Raw genomic sequence first — 20,860 nt, forward strand, 5'->3', positions numbered from 1 at the left:
TATGTGACCGATTAGAATATAGCAGAATGCAGACTTAGAGGGCTAGATTGTGAAAGGTATTGAAGTTTCTGCCCTGGTCCCTATTGGATTGCTCCCTCTGGAGGAAGCAAGCCACCACACTGTAAGGACACATACCCCACTGTGAGGACACTCAGATCTGCAGAGAGGAGCCAACAGCCAGCGCCGACTTGCCAGCCATGTGGGTGAACCATGGGGGTCATTGGAAGTGGACCCTCCAGCTCCAGTCAAGCCTTCAGATGAGCACAGCCCCAGGTGACATCTCACTGCACCCACATGAGAGACTGAGCCAGAACCCCCAGTAAGCTGCTCCTGAATTCCTGACCCACTGAAGCCATGAGGGATAATAAATATTGTTGCTTAAAGCCATACATTTGGGGCTTCCCTGGTGGCACAGTGGTTGAGAATCTGCCTGCCAATGCAGGAGACACGGGTTCGAGCCCTGGTCTGGGAAGATCCCACATGCCGTGGAGCAACTAGGCCCGTGAGCCACAATTACTGAGCCTGCGCGTCTGGAGCCTGTGCTCCACAACAAGAGAGGCCGCGACAGTGAGAGGCCCGCGCACCGCGATGAAGAGTGGTCCCCACTTGCCGCAACTAGAGAAAGCCCTCGCACAGAAACGAAGACCTAACACAGCCATAAAAAAAAAAAAAAAAAAAAAAAAAAAGCCATACATTTGGGGGGGGGTTGTTATACAGCAATAGATAAGTACTCAAAGGCCAACACTATAAAGATTTCAGAGAGGAAAGATGGAAAACACTGGCGTCTTCGATGACATCATGGTGCCACTGAGTTCTCCCATCCAAGTACTAACCAGGCCCGACCCTGCTTAGCTTCCGAGATCAGATGAGATCGGGTGCGTTCAGGGTGGTATGGCCATAGACCATGGTGCCACTGAGCTAACCAACCCTGAAACCTCCTACTTCCCATCCCTTCAAGTGAGAGACATACACACAAACTGCAAAACCGAGTGGACCTTCTAGGGCCATCCAATCCCTCCACCACCATGGTTACCAACATTCAGATAGGGTAGTTGAGGCGCAGAGAGTGAAAGCCTCTTGTTTGCCCCTTGTAGTGTTGGACCCCAGGCTTCCTACATGGTCATCCATGACTCTGTGTTGCCCCCCGCCGGCCTCCTGCTCCTGGGACGTGATGTTCTTCTGCTTTATTCCTAAAATGCCTCTGGGACAAAGCCTCTTCATACAGAGCCCCTCTAGAGGTCAAATCCTGGATCCCTGGTAGGAACCCATCTTTGGAAGCCGAGGAGTCCAGGGCAGTCGGTCGTATTCTGATGCTGTGCTCCTGGCCAACACCCAGTCTCCTGGATTTGACCAATCCTGGGGGTTCTGACTCCTTGAGCTGCTCCCTTGCTCTGAAAGCCAAGGCAGGGTGGCGTTCTGGGCTGGCATAGTGAGGGCTGGACCTGGAAAGGGGTGACCATGACCAGTGTATCTGGGGCAGCTGCCTCTGCATGGGGGGCAGCTGTGTCTCAGTGTTCACTAGCCACAGTGCTCTTGTGTAGTTTGCATGAGCGTGAGTGTGCGTGTGTGCTTGCAGGCTTGGGTTCTCACTCATGTACTCATACTTGAGGGTGTAGCTCTGCCTGTCACTCTTCGGCCCTGAGGGCAGGGCTGAGACCAAAGTCTCATCTGTGTGTGCCGGGGAAAACCCTATTTTATTTAACACTGACATAGCATTTCCTCAGCACCAGGCAAAGTTCTAGGCACATTTCAGACTCATTTAAGCCGCAACAACCCTATGAGGTATGTACTATCGTTATCCCCATTTTATAAATTTATTTATATATTTATTTTTGGCTGCGTTGGGTCTTCGTTGCTGCACGCCGGCTTTCTCTAATTGTGGTGAGAGGGGGCTACTCTTCGTTGCGGTGCACAGGCTTCTCATTGCTGTGGCTTCTCTTGTTGCAGAGCACGGGCTTTAGGGCACGCAGGCTCAGTAGTTGTGGCGCACGGGCTTAGTTGCTCCGCGGCATGTGGGATCTTCCCGGACCAGGGCTGAAACCCGTGTCCCCTGCGTTGGCAGGTGGATTCTTAACCACTGCGCCACCAGGGAAGTCCCATCCCCATTTTATAGATGGGATAATAGAGGCACAGAGAGGTTGATTGGCCTAAGATCAAAGAGTCAGTGAGTAGTGAGTCTGGCTCTGGGTTAGGATCTTAGCCATGATGCCAGCCTGCCTGCGTGTGCTCAGGCTGGAAGGCCTGATTTTGAACTTCCCTATGGTTCACAAAGACCATCCACATGGGGTTTGTGGTTGGACTGCATGGCAGAGGCCAAGGACCATCATCATCAACACCATCATCATCATAACAATAATAATTGTCACCGAATGCTTCCTATGTGCCAGGCTCTATGCTGGGAATGTTACGCGTACTTATCTCAGTTCATCCTCACAGTTAACCCCTCCAGCACATATTCTTCTCTCTGTATCACACATGAGAACATTGAGGCTCAGAGAGACGGGGGACTTGCCCAAGGTACACAACTAGGAAGAAGCAAAATCGGAATTTGAATCCAGGCTCGTCAGATGGCAAAGCTCGTTTCCTTGCCATGTCACCAGACTGGTTTTTTGTTTGTTTGCTTTAACTTAAAAAAAAAATTGAGGTGAAATTTACATAACATAAAATTTTAAACGTTTTAAAGCGTGCAATTCAGTGGCATTTGTTACATTCACTATATTGTGCAACCATCACCTCTATCAAGTCCCCGAAACATTTTCATCACCCCAAAGGAGAGAGACCCTGTACCTATGAAGCATTCCCTCCTCTCAGCCCCTGGCAACTACTAATCTGCTTTCTATTTCTATAGACTTAACTATTTGGGGTATTTCATGTAAATGGAATCATATAATGTGTGACTTTTTGTGTCTGGCTTCTCTCATTTAGTGTGTTTTTGAAGTTTAGCCACGTTGTACATGGGTCAGGACCTCATTGCATTTTATGGCTGATTAATATTCCATTGCAGGTATACACCACATTTTGTTTACTGATTTATCAGTTGATGGACATTTGTTTCCACCTTTTGGCAAGTGTGAATAGCACTGCTATGAACATTCATGTGAAAGTGTTTCTTTGAGCCCCTATTTTCAGTTCTTTTGGGCATATGCTTAGGAGTAGAATTGCTGGGTCATGTGGCATTCTATGATTCACCTTTTTTTTTTTTTAATTGGAGTATAGTTGCTTTACACTGCCATGTAGGTTTCTGCTGTACAGCAAAGTGAATCAGCTATACATATAAATATAGCCCCTCTTTTTTGGATTTCCTTCCCATGTAGGTCACCACAGAGCACTGAGTAGAGTTCCCTGGGCTATACAGTAGGGTCTCATTAGTTATCTATTTTATACCTAGTATCAATAGTGTATATGTGTCAATCCCAATCTCCCAGTTCATCCCACCCCTCACCTTTCCCCTTTGGTATCCATATGTTTGTTCTCTATGTCTGTGTCTCTATTTCTGCTTTGCAAATAAGATAATCTATACCATTTTTCTAGATTCCACATATATGTGTTAGCATATGATATTTGTTTTTCTCTTTCTGACTTCACTCTGTATGACAGTCTCTAGATCCATCCATGTCTCTGCAAATGACACAATTTTGTTCCTTTTTATGGCTGAGTAATATTCCATTGTATATATATACCACATCTTCTTTATCTATTCCTCTGTTGATGGACATTTAGGTTGATTCCATGTCCTGGATATTGTAAATAGTGCTGCAATGAACATTCGGGTGCATACATCTTTTTGAATTATGGTTTTCTTTGGGTATATGCCCAGGAGTGGGATTGCTGGGTCATATGGTAGTTCTACTTTTAGTTTTTTAAGGAACCTCTATACTGTTCTCCATAGTGGCTGTATTAGTTTACATTCCCACCAAAAGTGTAAGAGGGTACCCTTTTCTCCACACCCTCTCTAGCATTTATTGTTTGTAGATTAAAAAATTTTTTTATTTATTTATTTTATTTTTGGCCGCGTTGGGTCTTCGTTGCTGCGCGCGGGCTTTCTCTAGTTGCAGTGAGCGGGGGCTCCTCTTCGTTGTGATGCACAGGCTTCTCATTGCGGTGGCTTCTCTTGTTGTGGAGCACGGGTTCTAGGCTCGTGGGCTTCAGTAGTTGTGGCATACGGGCTCAGTAGTTGTGGCTCACAGGCTTAGTTGCTCCGCGGCATGTGGGATCTTCCCAGACCAGGGCTCAAACCCATGTCCCCTGCACTGGCAGATGGATTCTTAACCACTGCGCCACCTGGGAAGCCCCATTGCCCATTTTTAATTGAGTTGTTTGTCATTTTGTGGTTTATCTTTTTATTTAGAAATAATTTGCAACTTACAGAAAAATTACAATATAGTACAAAGAAACCCAAGCAATCTTTACCCAAATTCATCTATTATTAACATTTTGCCCCATTTGCTTTCTTGCTATATCTTTTTTTTTTTTCCTGAACCACTCGAATGTAAGTTGCTTACAGGATGACCCTTTACCCCTAAATGCTTCAGTGCAAGGATTTCACTTACGTAACCGTAGTACAGTCATCAACTTCAGTAAATTCAACACTGATCTATTTCTTCCTAATCTATCGTCTACATTCCAATTTTATCAATTGATCCAATAATATGCATTTCATCCTCCAGTTTAGGACCCAGTCCAGGATCCCATGTTGCATTTAATTATCATATCTCTTTCATCTCCTTTAATGTGAAACAATCCCTCAGTCTTTCTTAGTCTTTTGTGACCTTGACATTTTGAATAATACAGTTCCTTTAAAAAAAATAGTCTTCTATACTCTTACCATCTGATCTAGCAATTGTGCTTCTTGGTATTTACCCAAAGGAGTTAAAAACTTATGGCCACACAAAAACTTGCACGTAGATGTTTTTTATCAGCTTTATTTATAATTGCCAAAACTTGCAAGCATCCAAGATGCCCTTCAGGAGGTGAATGGATAAACCACGGTCCATCCAGACAATGGAATATTATGCAGCACTAAGAAGAAATGAGAACCTGCCAAAGGGGCAGCCGGTGGCAGCCGGCTCGCCTGCATCAGCGCGGGTCCTGGGGCTCCAAGTCCCTGCCCTGGGCTGGTAGGACCTGCTCCCTTCCCTGGCCTCAAGGCGCTCCTCAGAATCTGAAAAGGAAGCAGTTGGGGGCATGGTGTCCGTGAGCTGGGGCGCACACCAGGGACATCTGTTGTCCCCAGGTCCCTCCCCGACCTTGAGGTCAGAACAGAGATGAGAGTCTAGAGGAGAAAGGAAACTCGCCCTTTGGGCTGATGCCCACGCCGGGAAAGCTCTGGCTGACTCTTCGCGGCACAAGCATCTCCGTCTTCATTTTACAGATGAGCAGACTTGAAGCTTAGAGGAAACCATTCATTTCTTTTCTTTTTTTTTTTTTTTTTAAGTTTCAACTTTTTTCTATTCAACCAAAACTCACTGAAATCCCACATCTGACTATTTCAAGACAAAGAAAAATATAAAACCTCAACCAATCCTAAAGAACAGCCCACATTTTTCTGGCAATACACTTTTGAATGACTTTACATGAAAACAAAGTTGTATCGCTTTTGCTCGGAAAGTTGAGACCACAGTAGATAGCAATTCTATTAAGTTGGAAAGTTTGAGAGATTTTTACAGAATGACATTTCTTGACTTCGCTTAACACTAGGAGCAATTCAAATGGTAGAAACGCACATACACACACACTTGTAACTAAAAATTGCAGTTTATATAAAATGACATTTAAAAATTCAATTATAATTGCAGTGTCCTTGAATCACCTTTTTAATCAGTGAAATGTAGTATCCTGTGGTGGACATCCTATCAAATACTTGCAACCTATAGCAATTAATTTCTCAGGTTTCTTTGTATTGAAATTTATAAGATTAGCAAAAGGGTCCCGTTACTGTCACCATTATGAAAAAGATGCATGGAAGAGAATGAAATAAATGCTCTGCTTATCCATGTTAGTATCCCAATGACATTTTAACTCTTAATCCCTAATCTTGTAAATGTAGCCATCAGACTACAGAATACTAACGTGTTAATCAACAAAACTGCTGATTAGGTTTCTTTCAGGGTGAGTAGCAACACATAAAACTTGCTCAAAACAACTCAGGAAGCATATTTAAGAATATACAGGTTAATTATGTTTGTCATAAGTACTTCAGTTTTTCTAAAAGATCTCAGACAATAATCTCTAGATGTAGTGTATTTCTTCAAAGTCATATATATCAAGACTTGACTGAAGAGTTTGGATTTTGTTTAAAAAGCCTTTATTCATTTTTGATCAGGGAAAGGACAACCTCAATGTCAACTTGTCACCTAATCATAAATTTGAATTTACAGGATTCACTGCCCTAAAGACACTGCACCTGACTTTGACAACATAACTTAAGATGAAAATCTCCTTTCTGTTCCCTAAGGTTGCATGTTGAAAGAATCAAACAATCCCTTGCAATAGCCAGCACTGGTACTTGGCCTAGGTGTAAGGTCAAATAGCAAAACAGGAGCAAAACGCCAAAAGCATTGTAACTTGATAGCCCAGGAAGTACAAACATCATCGGAACAAAGAAAGTTGCAGGCACCAAATAAAACAAGGCAGGTTCATTAGCATAAAAAAATTTACACTTGGTTGAAGGTGAGGTCAATTTTCCACATGTGAACATGTATGCCAATCCTAATGGCTAACATGGAACCACAGAAACAAAAACAAAAACCTTAAATTCAATAACTACACTGAATGTAAAATTCAAAACTTGAATTTACCCAGGACATCCTCCAAAATCTAGAGCTAAAGCTGTTTTTTTTTTTTAATGCACCAGAAGATCTGTTGTAATGACATGACTTGGTCACACTTAGATTTGCATTTACATAAGATTTAAGGGATACCTTTCCCCACTATTCCTTTTACATTTGAACATGGATATGCTTAACTCTTCAGCTCATGCACTAACTGCACTAAAAATGATGAAACTTACTACCATGATTTTTTCTGAGAACTCACACCACGTAACAGTTAACACCCAATACAGCTTCCTAAAAATGCCCCAACAGAAAACATTTTGTTCAGTTTGGTGCTTGCTGTGACATAATACCAACAGAATAGTATACAATTAATTTACTCATCCACTACGTCGAATATTTTAATCTAACTTTTGTTCAAACTTTAGTAACTTCATACCTATTTGCCAAAATCCTTGTGTTAAATGTAACTACATCTGATATTCTTAAACTGTGGCTCCTATAACACAGTTCAAGTGTTTTTTCCCCTGGGTATATTCAGACAGTTTAATCAAGAAAACAAAGTTATGGTATTATGATTAGCCAAAGCTCTTTTCTAGCAGACCACTGAATACAGCAAGTCATAACAAATGCCTTTCCAGAGACAAGAACAAAGCAAAATATTTTCTATTCATAAAAGGAGCTACCAGCATGCTTTGTGCCATTAAAAAGTTACTTTTCCAAATATAACCAGAAGACTTACGGTCTACTAGAAAGCTTCCACTCATCACAACACTATAACTACGCCACAGAAACTTTCATGACAAAGTCTCCAGATACACAGAGAGAAAACAACATGACTTAAAGGTATGTGGAAGCCTCAGTTAACAGGGAAATGAAGCCTTAGAACATAGAATACATCTAACAAAAAGAGAACAGAGTAGACACTGTAGCTGGCTATTCGTAAAGGACCAGTTTCTCCCTATGGATCAATACTCCCTACTAAATAAACTGTGCCTTAATTATTGCTTATTTAAAATTACACTTTTACAGAGCTATTTAGTACCTGACGCAGAAAAACAATCACAGAAGGAAGCATTTATTTGAGGTTTAACATGAAATCATACAAATAAAATTTGTATAAACACACATCCACGTCGAGTCATAACACAGATAGCAAAAGACAAAGTAAAAACAAAAACTAATTGGCAGCTATATACAGTTGGACACAGTTGTGTCTTGTACACTAGAAAGTCTTTTACAAAATAATCATCTTAGATCAACAGAAGACCAATCTTCAATGTCGTCCTGCAAGATGGGTTACTTTAGCAATCTCTTCCTGTTTTCTCCAACGTCCCCTTTTAGTATGGCTGGTAATTATTTTGGTGATTGCCACCCCCTCGAGATGCCTTGCCGTAAGTGCTCTGTTGGCCACTGTAGTCTGTATATCCCTGTCCATATCCATAGTTCCCATAGTTATACCCAGTATAATCATAGCTGCCATAGCCACTATAGTTTTGATCACCACCATAGGCACTGTTGTAATTTCCATATCCTTGATCATAATAGTTATTAAATCCTTGGTTCCAGTTTTGGCCCTGACCTCGGCCACGACCCCTAGTACCACCTCGTCCACCAGCTACAGCACCTCTTCCTCCTTTTTGTTGTTGCTGTTGCTGCCTATATACCTCTTTGGGTTGTGCAACTTTGATTTCACACTTCCCAGAACCAATTTGATGATATCTGCTTTCTAACAATTTCTTTACTGGCTCTTCGTCTGTATATGTAATAAAACAAAATCCTCTTCTTTCATTTGTTTTTGTATCCATGGGAAGTTCAATATTTTCAATCTCTCCAAAGGCTCCAAAATATTCTTTAATTTGTTCTTCTGAAGTATCTGGGCTCAATCCACCCACAAAAACCTTTTTAGGGGGGGCTTCCCTGGTGGCGCAGTGGTTGAGAATCTGCCTGCTAATGCAGGGGACACGGGTTCGAGCCCTGGTCTGGGAAGATCCCACATGCCACGGAGCAGCTGGGCCCGTGAGCCACAACTACTGAGCCTGCGCGTCTGGAGCCTGTGCCCCGCGACGGGAGGGGCCGCGATAGTGAAAGGCCCGCGCACCGCGATGAAGAGCGGTCCCCGCACCGCGGTGAAGAGTGGCCCCCACTTGCCTCAACTAGAGAAAGCCCTCGCATGAACCGAAGACCCAACACAGCCAAAAATAAAATAAATAAATAAATAAATAAATAAAGTAGCTATAAAAAAGAAAAGTGCTTTAAAAAAAAAAAAAACAAACAAAAAAAAAAACCTTTTTAGGGGGTTCCTTCCCTTTTAAAGCTTTGGATCTTTTAGGGTCTATCAATTTGCCATCCAGCTTGTGTTCTTTCATTTCCAAAACCTTATCAACACTAGCAGGATCTTTGAAAAGCACAAATCCAAATCCTCTTGATCTTCCAGTGACTGGATCTGTTTTAATTGTGCAGTCTACAACTTCCCCAAATCGAGACAAATATTCAGTCAGATCTTTCTTGCTTGTATCCCAGCTCAAGCCTCCAATAAACATTTCACCGTCATCCTGCTGATTCTTGCTCGCGTTGATCTTGGATCCCTCTGCGAATTCCTCTATGTTGCTGTACTCGTTCATGCCTTCCATAGCGGCTGAGTTGTTGGCCGGGAGGCGCTGGCGTGCAATCCGTGTCGCGGAAGCAGCGGCGGCAGAACGTTGTATGGAGCTGGATTTAAAATGGCGGCGGAAGAACCCATTCATTTCCTTTTTTTTTAAATTATAAATTTATTTATTTTATTTATTTATTTTTGGCTGCATTGGGTCTTCATTGCTGTGCGCGGGCTTTCTCTAGTTGTGGCGAGCGGGGGCTACTCTTTGTTGCAGTGCGCGGGCTTCTCATTGCGGTGGCTTCTCTTGTTGCGGAGCACGGGCTGTAGGCACGCGGGCTTCAGTAGTTGTGGCACGTGGGCTCAGTAGTTGTGGCTCACGGGCTCTAGAGCGCAGGCTCAGTAGCTGTGGCTCACGGGCCTAGTTGCTCCATGGCATATGGGATCTTCCCAGACCAGGGCTCGAACCCGTGTCCCCTGCATTGGCAGGCGGATTCTTAACCACTGTGCCACCAAGGAAGCCCCCCATTCATTTCTTAATCCAGCAGTTAATTAAAGCACCTACTTTGTGCCAGGCCCTGGGTTAGGCTCTGGAGAGACAACCACGAACAAGACACACGCTCACGAAGGAAGACACAAAACATAAGGGAGTGGTGCCCAGCTGAACTTGAGCCCGCAGAGGTCCGCACAGGGGTGCCCAGGAGCCCTGGGACCACGCCAGCTCTGCCACACATGTATCAGTACAGAGTGGCGGGCTGCCTCCCTGGACCTCTGTTTTTCCATGAGGAAGTAGAGAACATCTGCTCCCTTCCCCTAACTTTCTGGAAAGAAGGCCAGGGAGGAAGAGCCCTCTCTCCCCCAAGGTCTTGGTTCTTTTGGACAGGTCCACTTGCCAGAAGACCAAGGGGGCTTATTTCTGGCGAAGCAGGGATAGGCCTCAGGGCACGGAGCCCTAGTGACCTCACTGCCAGAGCAGGTGCAGGGGGAGGAGGGGGATGGGATAGTTTCTAACTCAGGGCACAACCTTTAGACACAGGGCGTCCTCCTCTCTCAAACACTGAGTGGCTGGAGAGCCAGGGGCTAGAGGTCTCTCCCTACATGGTCTTTATGAAGCAGTGCTGGAGAGCTGGGGCTGGACTAAGAGCTGCTGGCAGATAGATCTGGGCTCCCGTTCTGATTCCAGTGGGTACTAGCCATGGCTGTGGGCAGTTCACTTAAGCCCCTCTGAGTCTCAGTTTCATCCCAGAAATGGAGGAAATGACAGTATTTACCGTATAGAGGTGTTGGGAGATCAAATGAGATAATGCATTTAAAATGCTGTACAGTGGTTAAGAATCCGCCTGCCAATGCAGGGGACACGGTTCGAGCCCTGGTCCGGGAAGATCCCACATGCCGCAGAGCAACCAAGCCCGTGCACCACAACTACTGAGCCCGCGCGCCGCAACTACTGAAGCCCCTGCACCTAGAGCCCGTGCTCTGCAACAAGAGAAGCCACCACAATGAGAAGCCCGCACGCCGCAACGAAGAGTAGCCCCCGCTCGTCACAGCAAGAGAAAGCCGCGCGCAGCAATGAAGACCCAGTGCAGCCAGAAATAAATAAATTAAATAAATAAATTTTTTAAAAAAGAAGAAGAAGAAGAAATGAGCTCTCAAGCCGTGAAACAACATGGAGGAAACTTCAATGCAAATGACTAAGAGAAAGAAGCCAATCTGAAAGGGCTACATACTGTAAGACTCCAACTATATGACATTCTGGAAAAGGCAAAACTATGGAGACAGTAAAAATATCAGTGGTTGTCAGAGGATGAGGGGAGGGAGGGATGAATAGGCAGAGCACAGAGGATTTTAGGGCAATAAAACTGTTCTGTAAGACACTATAATGGTGAATACATGTGGTACGTTTGTCCAAACCCATAGAAGGTACAACACCAAGAATGAACCCTAATGTAAACTATGGACTCTGAGTGATAATGATGGGTCAGGTTCATCAGTTGAAGCAAATGTCCCACTCGGGGGGGTGGGTGGGGTGCTGATAATAGGGGAGGCTATGCATGTGTAGGGCAGAGGGGTAAATGGGAAATCCTAACCTTTTGCTCAGTTTTGCTGTGAACCTAAAACTGCTCTAAAAAATAAAGTCTACTAAAAAAATAGTGTCCCTCATTTGGGTTTGTCTGATGTTTCCATGTGATTAGATTGGGGTCATGCATTCCTGGTGGGAATCCTGCCCCTCGTTGGTGATGCTATTTTAATCCTTTGGTCAAGATGTCGCCTGATTCTCCTCCTGTATCGTTACCCTTCCCCCCACCTGCTACTAATAAACAACCTGTAAAGAGACACTTTAAGAGCATGCCAATATCTTGCCCCTCATCAAAAATCTCCCCCTAAACTTCACATCCAATGTTGAGTTTTGCCCACAGGCTGCCTTCCTGTCGGCCGCCCCTCACTGTCTTTGTTTCTCCGGATAGGACCTTACGCAGGAGCAGGGTAGCCTCCGCTTCCGGTCCAGTCCAGTGTCGCTCTCCTGGCCAACACCCAGCCCTCCTGATCTGACCCGGGTTCGAGTCCCTCATTCACAGCCCATCTCATGTGCGGCAGCCAGACCTTCCCACAGCGAGTGGGACTCTCTCTGGGAGACTCATCTCACTTCCTGTCCTGCAAAACCTCTCTTTCTCACGGCAGCTACCATAGCCCCAGGCTAGGTCAAAAGGACCAGCTACCCTGGGTGGTGAGGCCAGGAGCTCTCTTCCCCCCAGCAGGCCTCAGGGGCTGCGGATGGTGAAATCTCACCTTCGAGGCTGCACTGGGCCCAGTAGAGACCTGCAGTAAGATACTGAGCCGTTAGGGCAGCTGCTTTGAGGTTGGGAGGCTGGGAGCCCACAGGAAGTGACTTGAGGCAGAGCTGATGAGTCTTTACCCCGGCACCCATCCCGGGACGAGAGCTGCAGGCCCGCGAGGCTGGGGGCATGTCCGCAGAGTGCGGGGAACCTGGGCCCGAGGGGCTTCAGGGCTGGTCCCCGGGGCCAGGCGGGCACTCAGAGGCCATGGGCTCAGGTCCGTGCCCCTCTCCATCCACGCCCACCCCCTGGAGCCTGCCCCGCTGGAGAGCGTACGTGGCCGCTGCCGTGCTCTGCTACATCAACCTCCTGAACTACATGAACTGGTTCATCATTGCAGGTGAGGAAGGGGGCGGGCGTCCTGGGCGGCACTTGCCCATCTACCCGCTGTCTGCCCTGCCACCAGCCGGCGCTGTGTATCCACAGTGGCCTTCTGTCCAGCAGACTTTCTTCTTGTGCAGCACGTCCTTGCTATTCTTACCCCCGGGGGTGGTTTCAGCCCGGCCTGAAATGGGGGAGGGCCTAATGAGTTCCCAATCCAGCCCCAGACTGTATGTGCACCCAGGTGTGGGTGCACACAATAGTGGTGGGTGGGTGAGGACAGCAGGGAGGACTGGGCCTCGGGCAAAGGTCTGGCGGTTCTGGGGGGAATGTCGGGGTGAGGTCGTGGAGGACAGGGTAGCCTGGCCCTGCTCCCAAGCAAGAACTAGCTGGCTGGTTGTTTCTGGGGCAGCAGACTGCGTGCAAACTTTGCACATTCTGCCTTCCTTCCTGTAGGCCCCAGGGCTCAACCTACTGTGTCATCATGTCACTCACTCATGGACTTATTCATTCGTCCATTCATTCATTCAAGATTCAGCCTTCTTTTCTCTCTTGATCACGGTTTCATTCAAGATCGACTGAGCACTATGGGCCTTGGGGACCCTCTGGTGGGCCTTGGGGATCCAGGGGAGGGGAAGTCAACCTTGTAGCTCCTGAACTCAGGAATGAGCCTCATGGGGCAGAGGGACAGAGGGGCCTGGGGAGCTCCGAGGAGGTGCTTGCGGCAGGCGGGGCCCTCCTCCGAGGCCAGGCTATGGATTCATCAGTTACCAGCTCGCAGCTGTGGAATGAATGGGACTAGGGTTGCAGAGAGCACCAGACCCAGTGGGTGCGTCTGTCTTCGAGGAGCTCAGAGGGATACAGGACACACGTAGAAGTGGCTCTAATCCAGGACAGACCTGGGAGAGCATCATTTGGGCGGCCCCAGGACGAAAAACTGAGGGTTCCGACAGAAGTCACAGAGGAGGGGCATGTGGTTTGGGTCTTGAAGGCTGAAAAAATCGGTAAAGCAGGGAATGGGGTCAGGCAAGGGCGTTCAGAGAGAGGGGTCAGCGTGAGCCAAAGCGCATTGGGCCAAAGTGCATGCTCTGATCAGGAGAGGAGCTGGGGGAGGCAGCAACTTATTCTAAAAGGGTGTTTGGGGCTGGATCATAGGTTTCTTGGGGGCCAGGCTGGGAGCTTGCACTTTCTGCTGAGGCCGTGGGGAGCAAGTGGGGAGACTGTAATCAGAGTTGAGGTGGAGGCAAGAGGAGACGGGGAGGTCCGTCGGAGGCTACCACTATGGATTAGACTGGAGCTGAGGAGGCCTGAGTTGGATTGGGGGGGGAGGGCATGAAGAGGGGGGGAGGGGGCAACCAGGTGTATGGAGCTCTTTCAGCCCCGCAGGCTGGGATCCCTGCTTTGCTGGGAGGCCGCTGGCTGGGCTGTCAGTCCCTGCGTCCTCCCGGCCTGAGGCAGGCACTTTTCCCTGATGGGAATTCCTCCGGCTGTGTGAGTAGCAAGGCTGTGGTTATCAGGCTGAGGGAGGCCAGAGGAAGTGAAACCCCACAGAGTGCCTGGGGACGGTTGGAGCAGGTGATTATCAGCCACAAGAATTCTCTGGTGTGAAGCAGGTCTTTGGGAGGCCAGGGGGACAGAGGAAAGATAAGAACAAGGCTGGGACTTCCCTGGTGGCACAGTGGTTAAGAATCCGCCTGCCAATGCAGGGGACACGGGTTTGAGCCCTGGTCCGGGAAGATCCCACATGCCGCGGAGCAACTAAGCCTGTGCGCCGCAACTACTGAGCCTGCACTCTAGAGCCCATGAGCCACCACTACTGAGCCCGAGTGCCAGAACTACTGAAGCCCACACGCCTAGAGCCCATGCTCCGCAACAAGAGAAGCCACTGCAATGAGAAGCCTGCACACCGCAACGAAGAGTAGCCCCAGCTCGTCGCAACAAGAGAAAGCCACGCACAGCAATGAAGACCCAACGCAGCCAAGAAAGACAAACAAAAAACAAAAAACAAAAAACAAGGCTGGGCCCGCACTGGGCCCCCGCCTGCCTCCAGAGCAGCGCAGGACTGGGAGGAGCCCAGGAGCAGCCAGAACAAGGGGCTGAGTCCCATTCCCCCAAATGAGTGCGAATAGAGAGAATTTTTACTTAGCCATTTACTTTGTTTATCTGTGTTGTCTCTTGCCAATGAATATGTCTAATTCGTGTAAGTAAAAGTATTAAAAGGGAAGGAAAGACATACAAGTTGGTATCTGGACGCTGTGGCAATTGGGTACAAAGTGAATATCAGAACAAAGCCCTCTCGCTTTGCTTCTCTGTTTCTTCCATCTTTTTCACCTGCTGGCTGGTCTTAGAGATGTGGATGTGAGGCTTTCTTCTCCATCGTGGGGGTGTTTCTACAGGGCCCCATTTGTGACTCTGGATGGGAGGGTAGACCCAGCTCCCCTAATTCCAGCTGTACAGCCATAGGTGGCTGGAGCCTCTGTTTCTCCATCTGTATAATGGGGACAGTGATACTGAGGGCACTCAGCCATCTCATAATTCAATCAAGCTGTTGACAGGGCCAGAGCCTCACAGCTCAGATGAGCAGGTGCCTCGGACCGTGACTAACTCTGAAGTACCACCAAGGGGCTGAGGGGATTTCGGCCTAGCAATCTCTTGGAGGGGCTTCAGAGCAAGAGCCTGCCACCCTCAGGGGCCAAGGTCGGATCTAAGTGGGACCCTCTGAAGCTCTCACGGGTGCTCCATGTTTGTGTGTTCATGCCTCTGGAAGAACATGCTTATGTGTGCATGTGTGCAGGCCAGGGCACATATGCCTTTGCATGTACATGCTCATGCATGTATATGTATGTCTGTGAATGTCTGGAGTTTGTACACAAGCAGGGCTGCACAATCCCAGGGACTTTCATTTACACTGTAGTCTAAGTGAATGGCTGCCGTCACTATGACTATGATGTGAATGGCAGCCCTGCATGTGTGCAAATGCACGCACGCCTGTGTGTGTGTCTTTATGTGTACATCTCAGTGTACGTATGTCTGGGTGTACAAGACTGGGCTTACACGCCTGTGAGTGCAGGCTCCTGTACGTGTATGTGTCTCGGTGCCTCTGGGAGTATACGTCTCTGGGTGTGCCTGTTTGTATGTAGCTGTGTGGGTCTGCATGTCTGTGTGCCTGCATGACTAAGTGTCACGCTTGTGCATGAATGTGTGTGTATATCTGTGCCTTTGGGATGTGCTGGCTCCTGTATCTCTGTGTGTGTGTGTGTGTGTGTGTGTGTGTGTGCATGTGTGGGAGAGAGGGGAAGAGAACAGTGGGCCCGGGTGCCACACCGGTGCTGTGCTGGTCGGCTGCAGGCCTGTCCCAAATGCAGGGGCAGCTGCCTTTAGAGGCCTGGCAGGCAACTTCCCATTTCCTGAGCACCGTCTGTCTGCCCACAGGAGTGCTGTTGGACGTACAGAAGTTTTTTCAGATCAGTGACAGCGATGCTGGTTTGCTTCAGACAGGTAAGGAGGGGATCCCCAGCCCGGGGCCCTGGGCTCATGCTGGGTGGGGGTCTTTCAGCAGGTCCTGTTCTGTGTCCATCTCCAGCTGCTGGGAAATGGGCGCCAGGCTGAGCCTCACTGAGTCCCTTGGCACAGAGGATGGGTGGTATTTGGGTGGGAGGGACAGTCTGGGTCGGAGAAGGAGGCAGCACAGGCTGAGATCTGGTGCCTGAACAGCCTCTTAGGGTTTGAGGGTAGGAGTTGTGGAAGAAGCAGCGGGAGCCGGGGCTGGAAAAGGCTCCCGAGTGGAGTTGGTCACTCATCCTTCACGTCTGTTAAGCTCAGCTTTGTAGCCGGGTTGAGAATTTCTGACGTGTGCTTTCCTCTCACGGACCTGATCACTAGGACACAGACAGACAGACAGTGGACTTCCCTGGCAGTCCAGTGGTTAAGACTCTGGGCTTCCACTGCAGGGGGCATGGGTTCGATCCCTGGTTGGGGAACTAAGATCCCACATGCCTCGAGGTGCAGCCAAAAAAAACAAAAACAGAAAGGTAGACAGAGACGTACCCCGCGCGTGGGCTCAGGTGGGGTCTGGGGCCACTGGGGCCTATGTTCCAGCAGTGGGGAGCAGCCACACCTCCCATTCCAAGGCTGGGGCGGTTGGGGTCACGAGCCATTAACTTTTCCTCAATGTCTGGATGGCGACACACACATGCACACGCACATGTACCCACATGTGTGCACACACTGTCACAACACAGGATACACATGTGTGTTCTTTACAGTTTTGAGAGAATTCATGTACAGATCCTCAAGCCCATATATTTCTTTCCTAAAATAGATCTGCCTGAGAACAAGCATCTGGCTCTTTTTTTCCCACCTCCCCTTTAATACTCACCTGTCCACCATTTAAAAAATATATTTATTTATTTATTTGGCTGTGCTAGGTCTTAGTTGTGGCCTGTGGGATCTAGTTCCCTGACCAGGGATCGAACCCCGGGCTCCCTGCATTGGGAGCGTGGAGTCTTAACCACTGGACCACCAAGGAAGTCCCTGTCCACCATTTTTGGCAGGAAAATACACCTCTCCCCATTCTGAGTTTTACTAGGTGTAAAAACCTCCAGGGTACTAGACAGAGGGACCCCTCATGGCTGTTTGGCTTCTGTTGACGAGGCCCTGGGAGCGGGGCAGAGAGAGCGTTGGTAGAAACCAATTGGGGATGTTTCCTCCAGGCTACAAACCCAGGGATGGCAAGGCGCCAAGCCTTATCTAGCTGTCCTGCTCATGTGTGACAGTCTACTGTTTATCTACGATTGAGAATTCGGAAGTGAGATAGTTGTCTCAGGGATGGGTATCAACACATTTATTTCAGTTAAAAAAATGAAGCCAACATTTTAATATCTTTCTTACAGACAACCAGTCTGATTTGTCCTACTGATTTGGCAAATGAGGACTGGCTTTGCCCATAAGCCTTTATGGTAGACATTTCCCATAAACTGAATGAGCTTGATCTGCAGCCCTAAGGATTTGGATGAAAATATAGTTTAAAAAATACAATCATGCTGGAAATCACATCCTTCTCAACTATTTAAACTTACAATAAAAATGCCTCAGATGTCAGCTGAAAACATGCAAAAGGGTACACAGTTCTGTAAACCGAGGCACTGAGCAAAAGAGGTAGATCACTGGTTAGACCACCGTATTTTCCAATTGCTCCTGTCTCGGGGCTGAGGCAGGCAGCTGGTGCTCATCTTCCAGTCATATTGTAGCCAAAGGGAGACTATCTTGGTTCAATACCCACAACCTTCTAGATTAAACAGATAATGGAATCTGAGTCAATATTTCCCTTCCCTGGTTCTTACCATGGTGAACAGGATTATTAGTACAAGGCCCCTGATAAGTGAGTTGAGGGGAGGGAGAAGTTTGTGTGTATGAGAGAGAGTGGGAGGAAGCCTGTGAACACGGGGACGTGCTTGTGAGTGTGTAGTGGGGAATGTGCGTGTGCGTGTGAGTGTGTGTGTTTGAGATTGGATGAAGGGAAGGGGTTTCTCTGCAGAAGCAGCCCAAAGAGGTGTGTGGAAAGGGCAGTGGGCTTGGAGGCCTGATGACCAGGCTTGTCCCCAGTGACCTCAGGTGAGTCTTTTCACCTTTCTGGGTCACCATGCAATGGCCCTAAGACCCACCCTGCTGTCTGTTCGCAGGGTTGTAGACTGGAGGAAACCGATGACTCAGAGGGCACGGTGTAGCTCTAAGAGTGGGGTGGAAGGTGGGGGGAAGCAGTGGTCAGACACCCCTTGCCCCACCGCTATGGGACAGAGAAGCTGCTGGAGTTAGTTAACTGATTTACAATATTTAAAACGAACACTGATGTGGCCCTTACCATGTGCCAGGTGCTATTCTAAGGGCTTAATAACATTAACTCATTTAATCTCACAACAATCCCACGAACCTGAGGCACAGAGAGGCTATGGGGCTTGCTGAAGGTCACATAGCTGGTAAGTGACAGAGCTGGGATTCAGATCCAGGTAGCTGCTTATAGAGTCCTTCTCTGAACCCTGTGCTCCTTAATTACTCACACCTTGTCACAGAAGTGATTTGAATCTGGAGAGCGAAGGCGTGCCTGCCTTCCACTTAGGGGCAGGCTTCTACTCCCAGGAGATCTGCAGGTTTAAGGTGTTTATATCCTGTAAAGGATCCCTACCCCAAATCTCATAAAAGTATGAGATTTGGGGAAATATTTTATAAGCTTTAGGTAAAGAAGATGTGCATTAACAAGACACAAAATGACTCCCCCCAGAGGAAGATTGATAAATTTGACTACATCAAAGCTAAATTCTTCTGTATGATGGTGATTGAAACTATAAGTGCAATTAGCAATAATAATAGATGACATTTGTTGGGCATTTACATGAAGCCTGTCACTGCCTTTTATATGCTTTATTTTATTTAATCTTCCCCATAACCTTATGGGGGAAGCACTATTACTATCGTACTCTGTAGTTGATAAAAGGGAAACAGGAGAGTTAAGGATTTTGTCCAAAGTCACACAACTAGGAAGTGGTGGGGTCAGGATGTGAGCCCAGGTATTCAGTCGCAGAATTTGCATTTTAAATCCTTAAAACAAATATAAAGGACTGGGAGAAAATTATCAACAAAGAGCCCGATAGAAAAATAGGCAGAGGATGTGAACACAGAGACTGCTACTCAGCCTCACTTGGAAAAAGAACAATGCAGATGAAAACGTCAGCGAGACGCCATTTGTGTTTCAACCATTAAATGAACAAAAATAAATCGATTGATCCTAGCAAGTGTCAGCAAGCAATAGACATACTTCTATTCAAGTGTAAATTGATACAGCCTTTTTGGAGGCCTATTTTGGCAGTAGTTATTATATATTTAAATGCCGTTCACACCAAATACCTTTCTCAGCGGAGGATTAGGTCAAAGCATATTAAACTGCCGTTTTTGTAGGTCAAAAGTGGCTTAATTTCCGCAATTGCCTATGGCTCAACCCAATACTAGAGCGGGTCAGGGCAAAGTGGGAGGGGCTGGAACCTGAGCTGGGACGAATCTGGACATTCATTGGGCTCAGGAAATGTCAATCATCTGTGCTCCTGAGTGAAGCCGCAGACGCTGGGCGGGGCCCCCCAAAGCCTAAGGCCCTTGGGTGGTGGGACCGGGTGGAGGAGGGTCAGACCTTGCCCAGGCCACCTGGCGGCTCTCGGAGGCAGCGGAGGAGGGTGGAGGCGATTTTATTTGAGGAACAGAAGCAGTGAAGGTAGCTATCCACGTGGTATAGTCAAGCAAAAACGTGGCAGTTTCTTTGTCTTCGCAGAATAGCAAACGCATTCACTAATCCAGTCACCAATTCATAAGCGTTTAGTACTTTAAAAAACGGTATAAATACAACTGCAGCGTCAGGGGAATGTTTTACCTACTTAGGAAGACCAAATCTTTTCCAGCCTCCAGGGGCCGCTGGTTTATAATCACTGTACTCATTCTAAACCGCGCTCATCTGCTCGGAGCAGGCACCTGGCCCGCACCCCGCCCCCTCTTGCCTTCCACGCCCTGCCTCCAGCAGGGGCTTGAGAGCAAAATCCCTGAGAGTTCTCCGAGAGACAGGGTCCTGGCAGCTCCACGCCGGGCTCTGTGTTCACTTCTGTCTCACGTTTACACGGCCTGGGAGGGGGATGTTGACTTCTCCACTGTTGGGCTGGTGCTCAGAGAGGTGGAGTTAGTAACCCAAGGCTGCACAGTTGAGCAAGCAGCAGAACTGAGATTTGAGTCGGGGCCCTGCCCCCACCATTCCCTCCCAGTCCCCCTGACTCTGGGCAGTGGTGGGGATTGGGGGATTCACCTTATCTTTTCCTCCTCCCGACCTCCACCCACTGCCAAGCTTGTGGTGTCTGAGCCGGTTCCCTTTTCTGGGCCTGCTGGACCCATCTGCCCCCCGCCCCCACCCCCCTCCGCCTTTGTTGAGCCGGGGATGCATGCTGCCCCCTGCGTGTCTCCTTCAGTCTTCATCGGCTGCCTGCTGCTGTCTGCACCCGTGTTTGGCTACCTGGGCGACCGACACAGCCGCAAGGCGACGCTGAGCTTAGGTATCCTGCTCTGGTCAGGAGCAGGCCTCTCCAGCTCCTTCATCTCCCCCCGGGTAGGTGCCCTCACCCCTTCCCAGGTCCCCGGGGGGCCCCCCTCCCCCACCTTCTTCCTCCCTGATCCAGCCCCAGCAGAGCTGCTTCGGCCCCATCGCAGGCTCCAGGCTGGCTGGGGGATTGTCTTCTAAGGGCTGAGAGAGGGGCCTTCTGAACAGGCTGTTGGACTTTCTTAACAGGGGCCTTCCTCTCTGGCATCTCCCG

The 20,860-nt window shown here is 48.1% G+C and overlaps 2 protein-coding genes and 1 long non-coding RNA gene across 5 annotated transcripts in view; 2 read left to right on the plus strand and 1 right to left on the minus strand.

The window, feature by feature from the left end:
• The window catches only part of LOC309617904, a 34,054-nt gene extending 21,917 nt beyond the window's left edge, over window positions 1-12,137 (plus strand). Inside the window, exon 5 of the long non-coding RNA XR_014238177.1 lies at window positions 10,719-12,137. This is a non-coding gene — a long non-coding RNA (uncharacterized lncRNA). The remainder of the gene's footprint in view (window positions 1-10,718) is intronic.
• On the minus strand, window positions 7,836-9,519 carry LOC309617865 (heterogeneous nuclear ribonucleoprotein D-like). Its single transcript, XM_082370775.1, has 2 exons — window positions 9,062-9,519; window positions 7,836-8,674 (listed from the first exon to the last, which is right to left on the minus strand). The coding sequence occupies exons 1-2, from the start codon at window positions 9,404-9,406 to the stop codon at window positions 8,114-8,116; spliced, it is 906 nt and encodes a 301-aa protein (XP_082226901.1). The 5' UTR covers window positions 9,407-9,519; the 3' UTR covers window positions 7,836-8,113.
• Window positions 12,138-12,314: 177 nt separating the features above from the next.
• SPNS2 (SPNS lysolipid transporter 2, sphingosine-1-phosphate) overlaps window positions 12,315-20,860 on the plus strand; it is an 89,076-nt gene continuing 80,530 nt past the window's right edge. For 2 of the 3 annotated variants that reach the window (XM_082370562.1, XM_082370563.1), the window contains exons 1-2: window positions 13,739-16,019; window positions 20,519-20,655. In XM_082370562.1, coding sequence (XP_082226688.1) covers window positions 15,719-16,019; window positions 20,519-20,655 — 438 coding nt within the window. In that variant the 5' untranslated portion in view covers window positions 13,739-15,718. Of the gene's footprint in view, window positions 12,541-13,738; window positions 16,020-20,518; window positions 20,656-20,860 lie in introns of those variants that run through there. The other variant, XM_082370560.1, reaches the window with a different exon arrangement.

Source organism: Balaenoptera borealis (assembly GCF_965194805.1).
Source record: "Balaenoptera borealis genome assembly, chromosome: 20".
NCBI classification, from domain to species: Eukaryota; Metazoa; Chordata; class Mammalia; order Artiodactyla; family Balaenopteridae; genus Balaenoptera; species Balaenoptera borealis.

Coding starts and splice junctions, on each gene's coding strand:
- LOC309617865 (XM_082370775.1), bottom strand. CDS start 9,406: ATGGAAGGCATGAACGAGTACAGCAACATAGAGGAATTCGCAGAGGGA. Junction 8,675..9,061: donor GGAAGGAACCCCCTAAAAAG/GTTTTTTTTTTT, acceptor CCCCCTAAAAAG/GTTTTTGTGGGTGGATTGAG.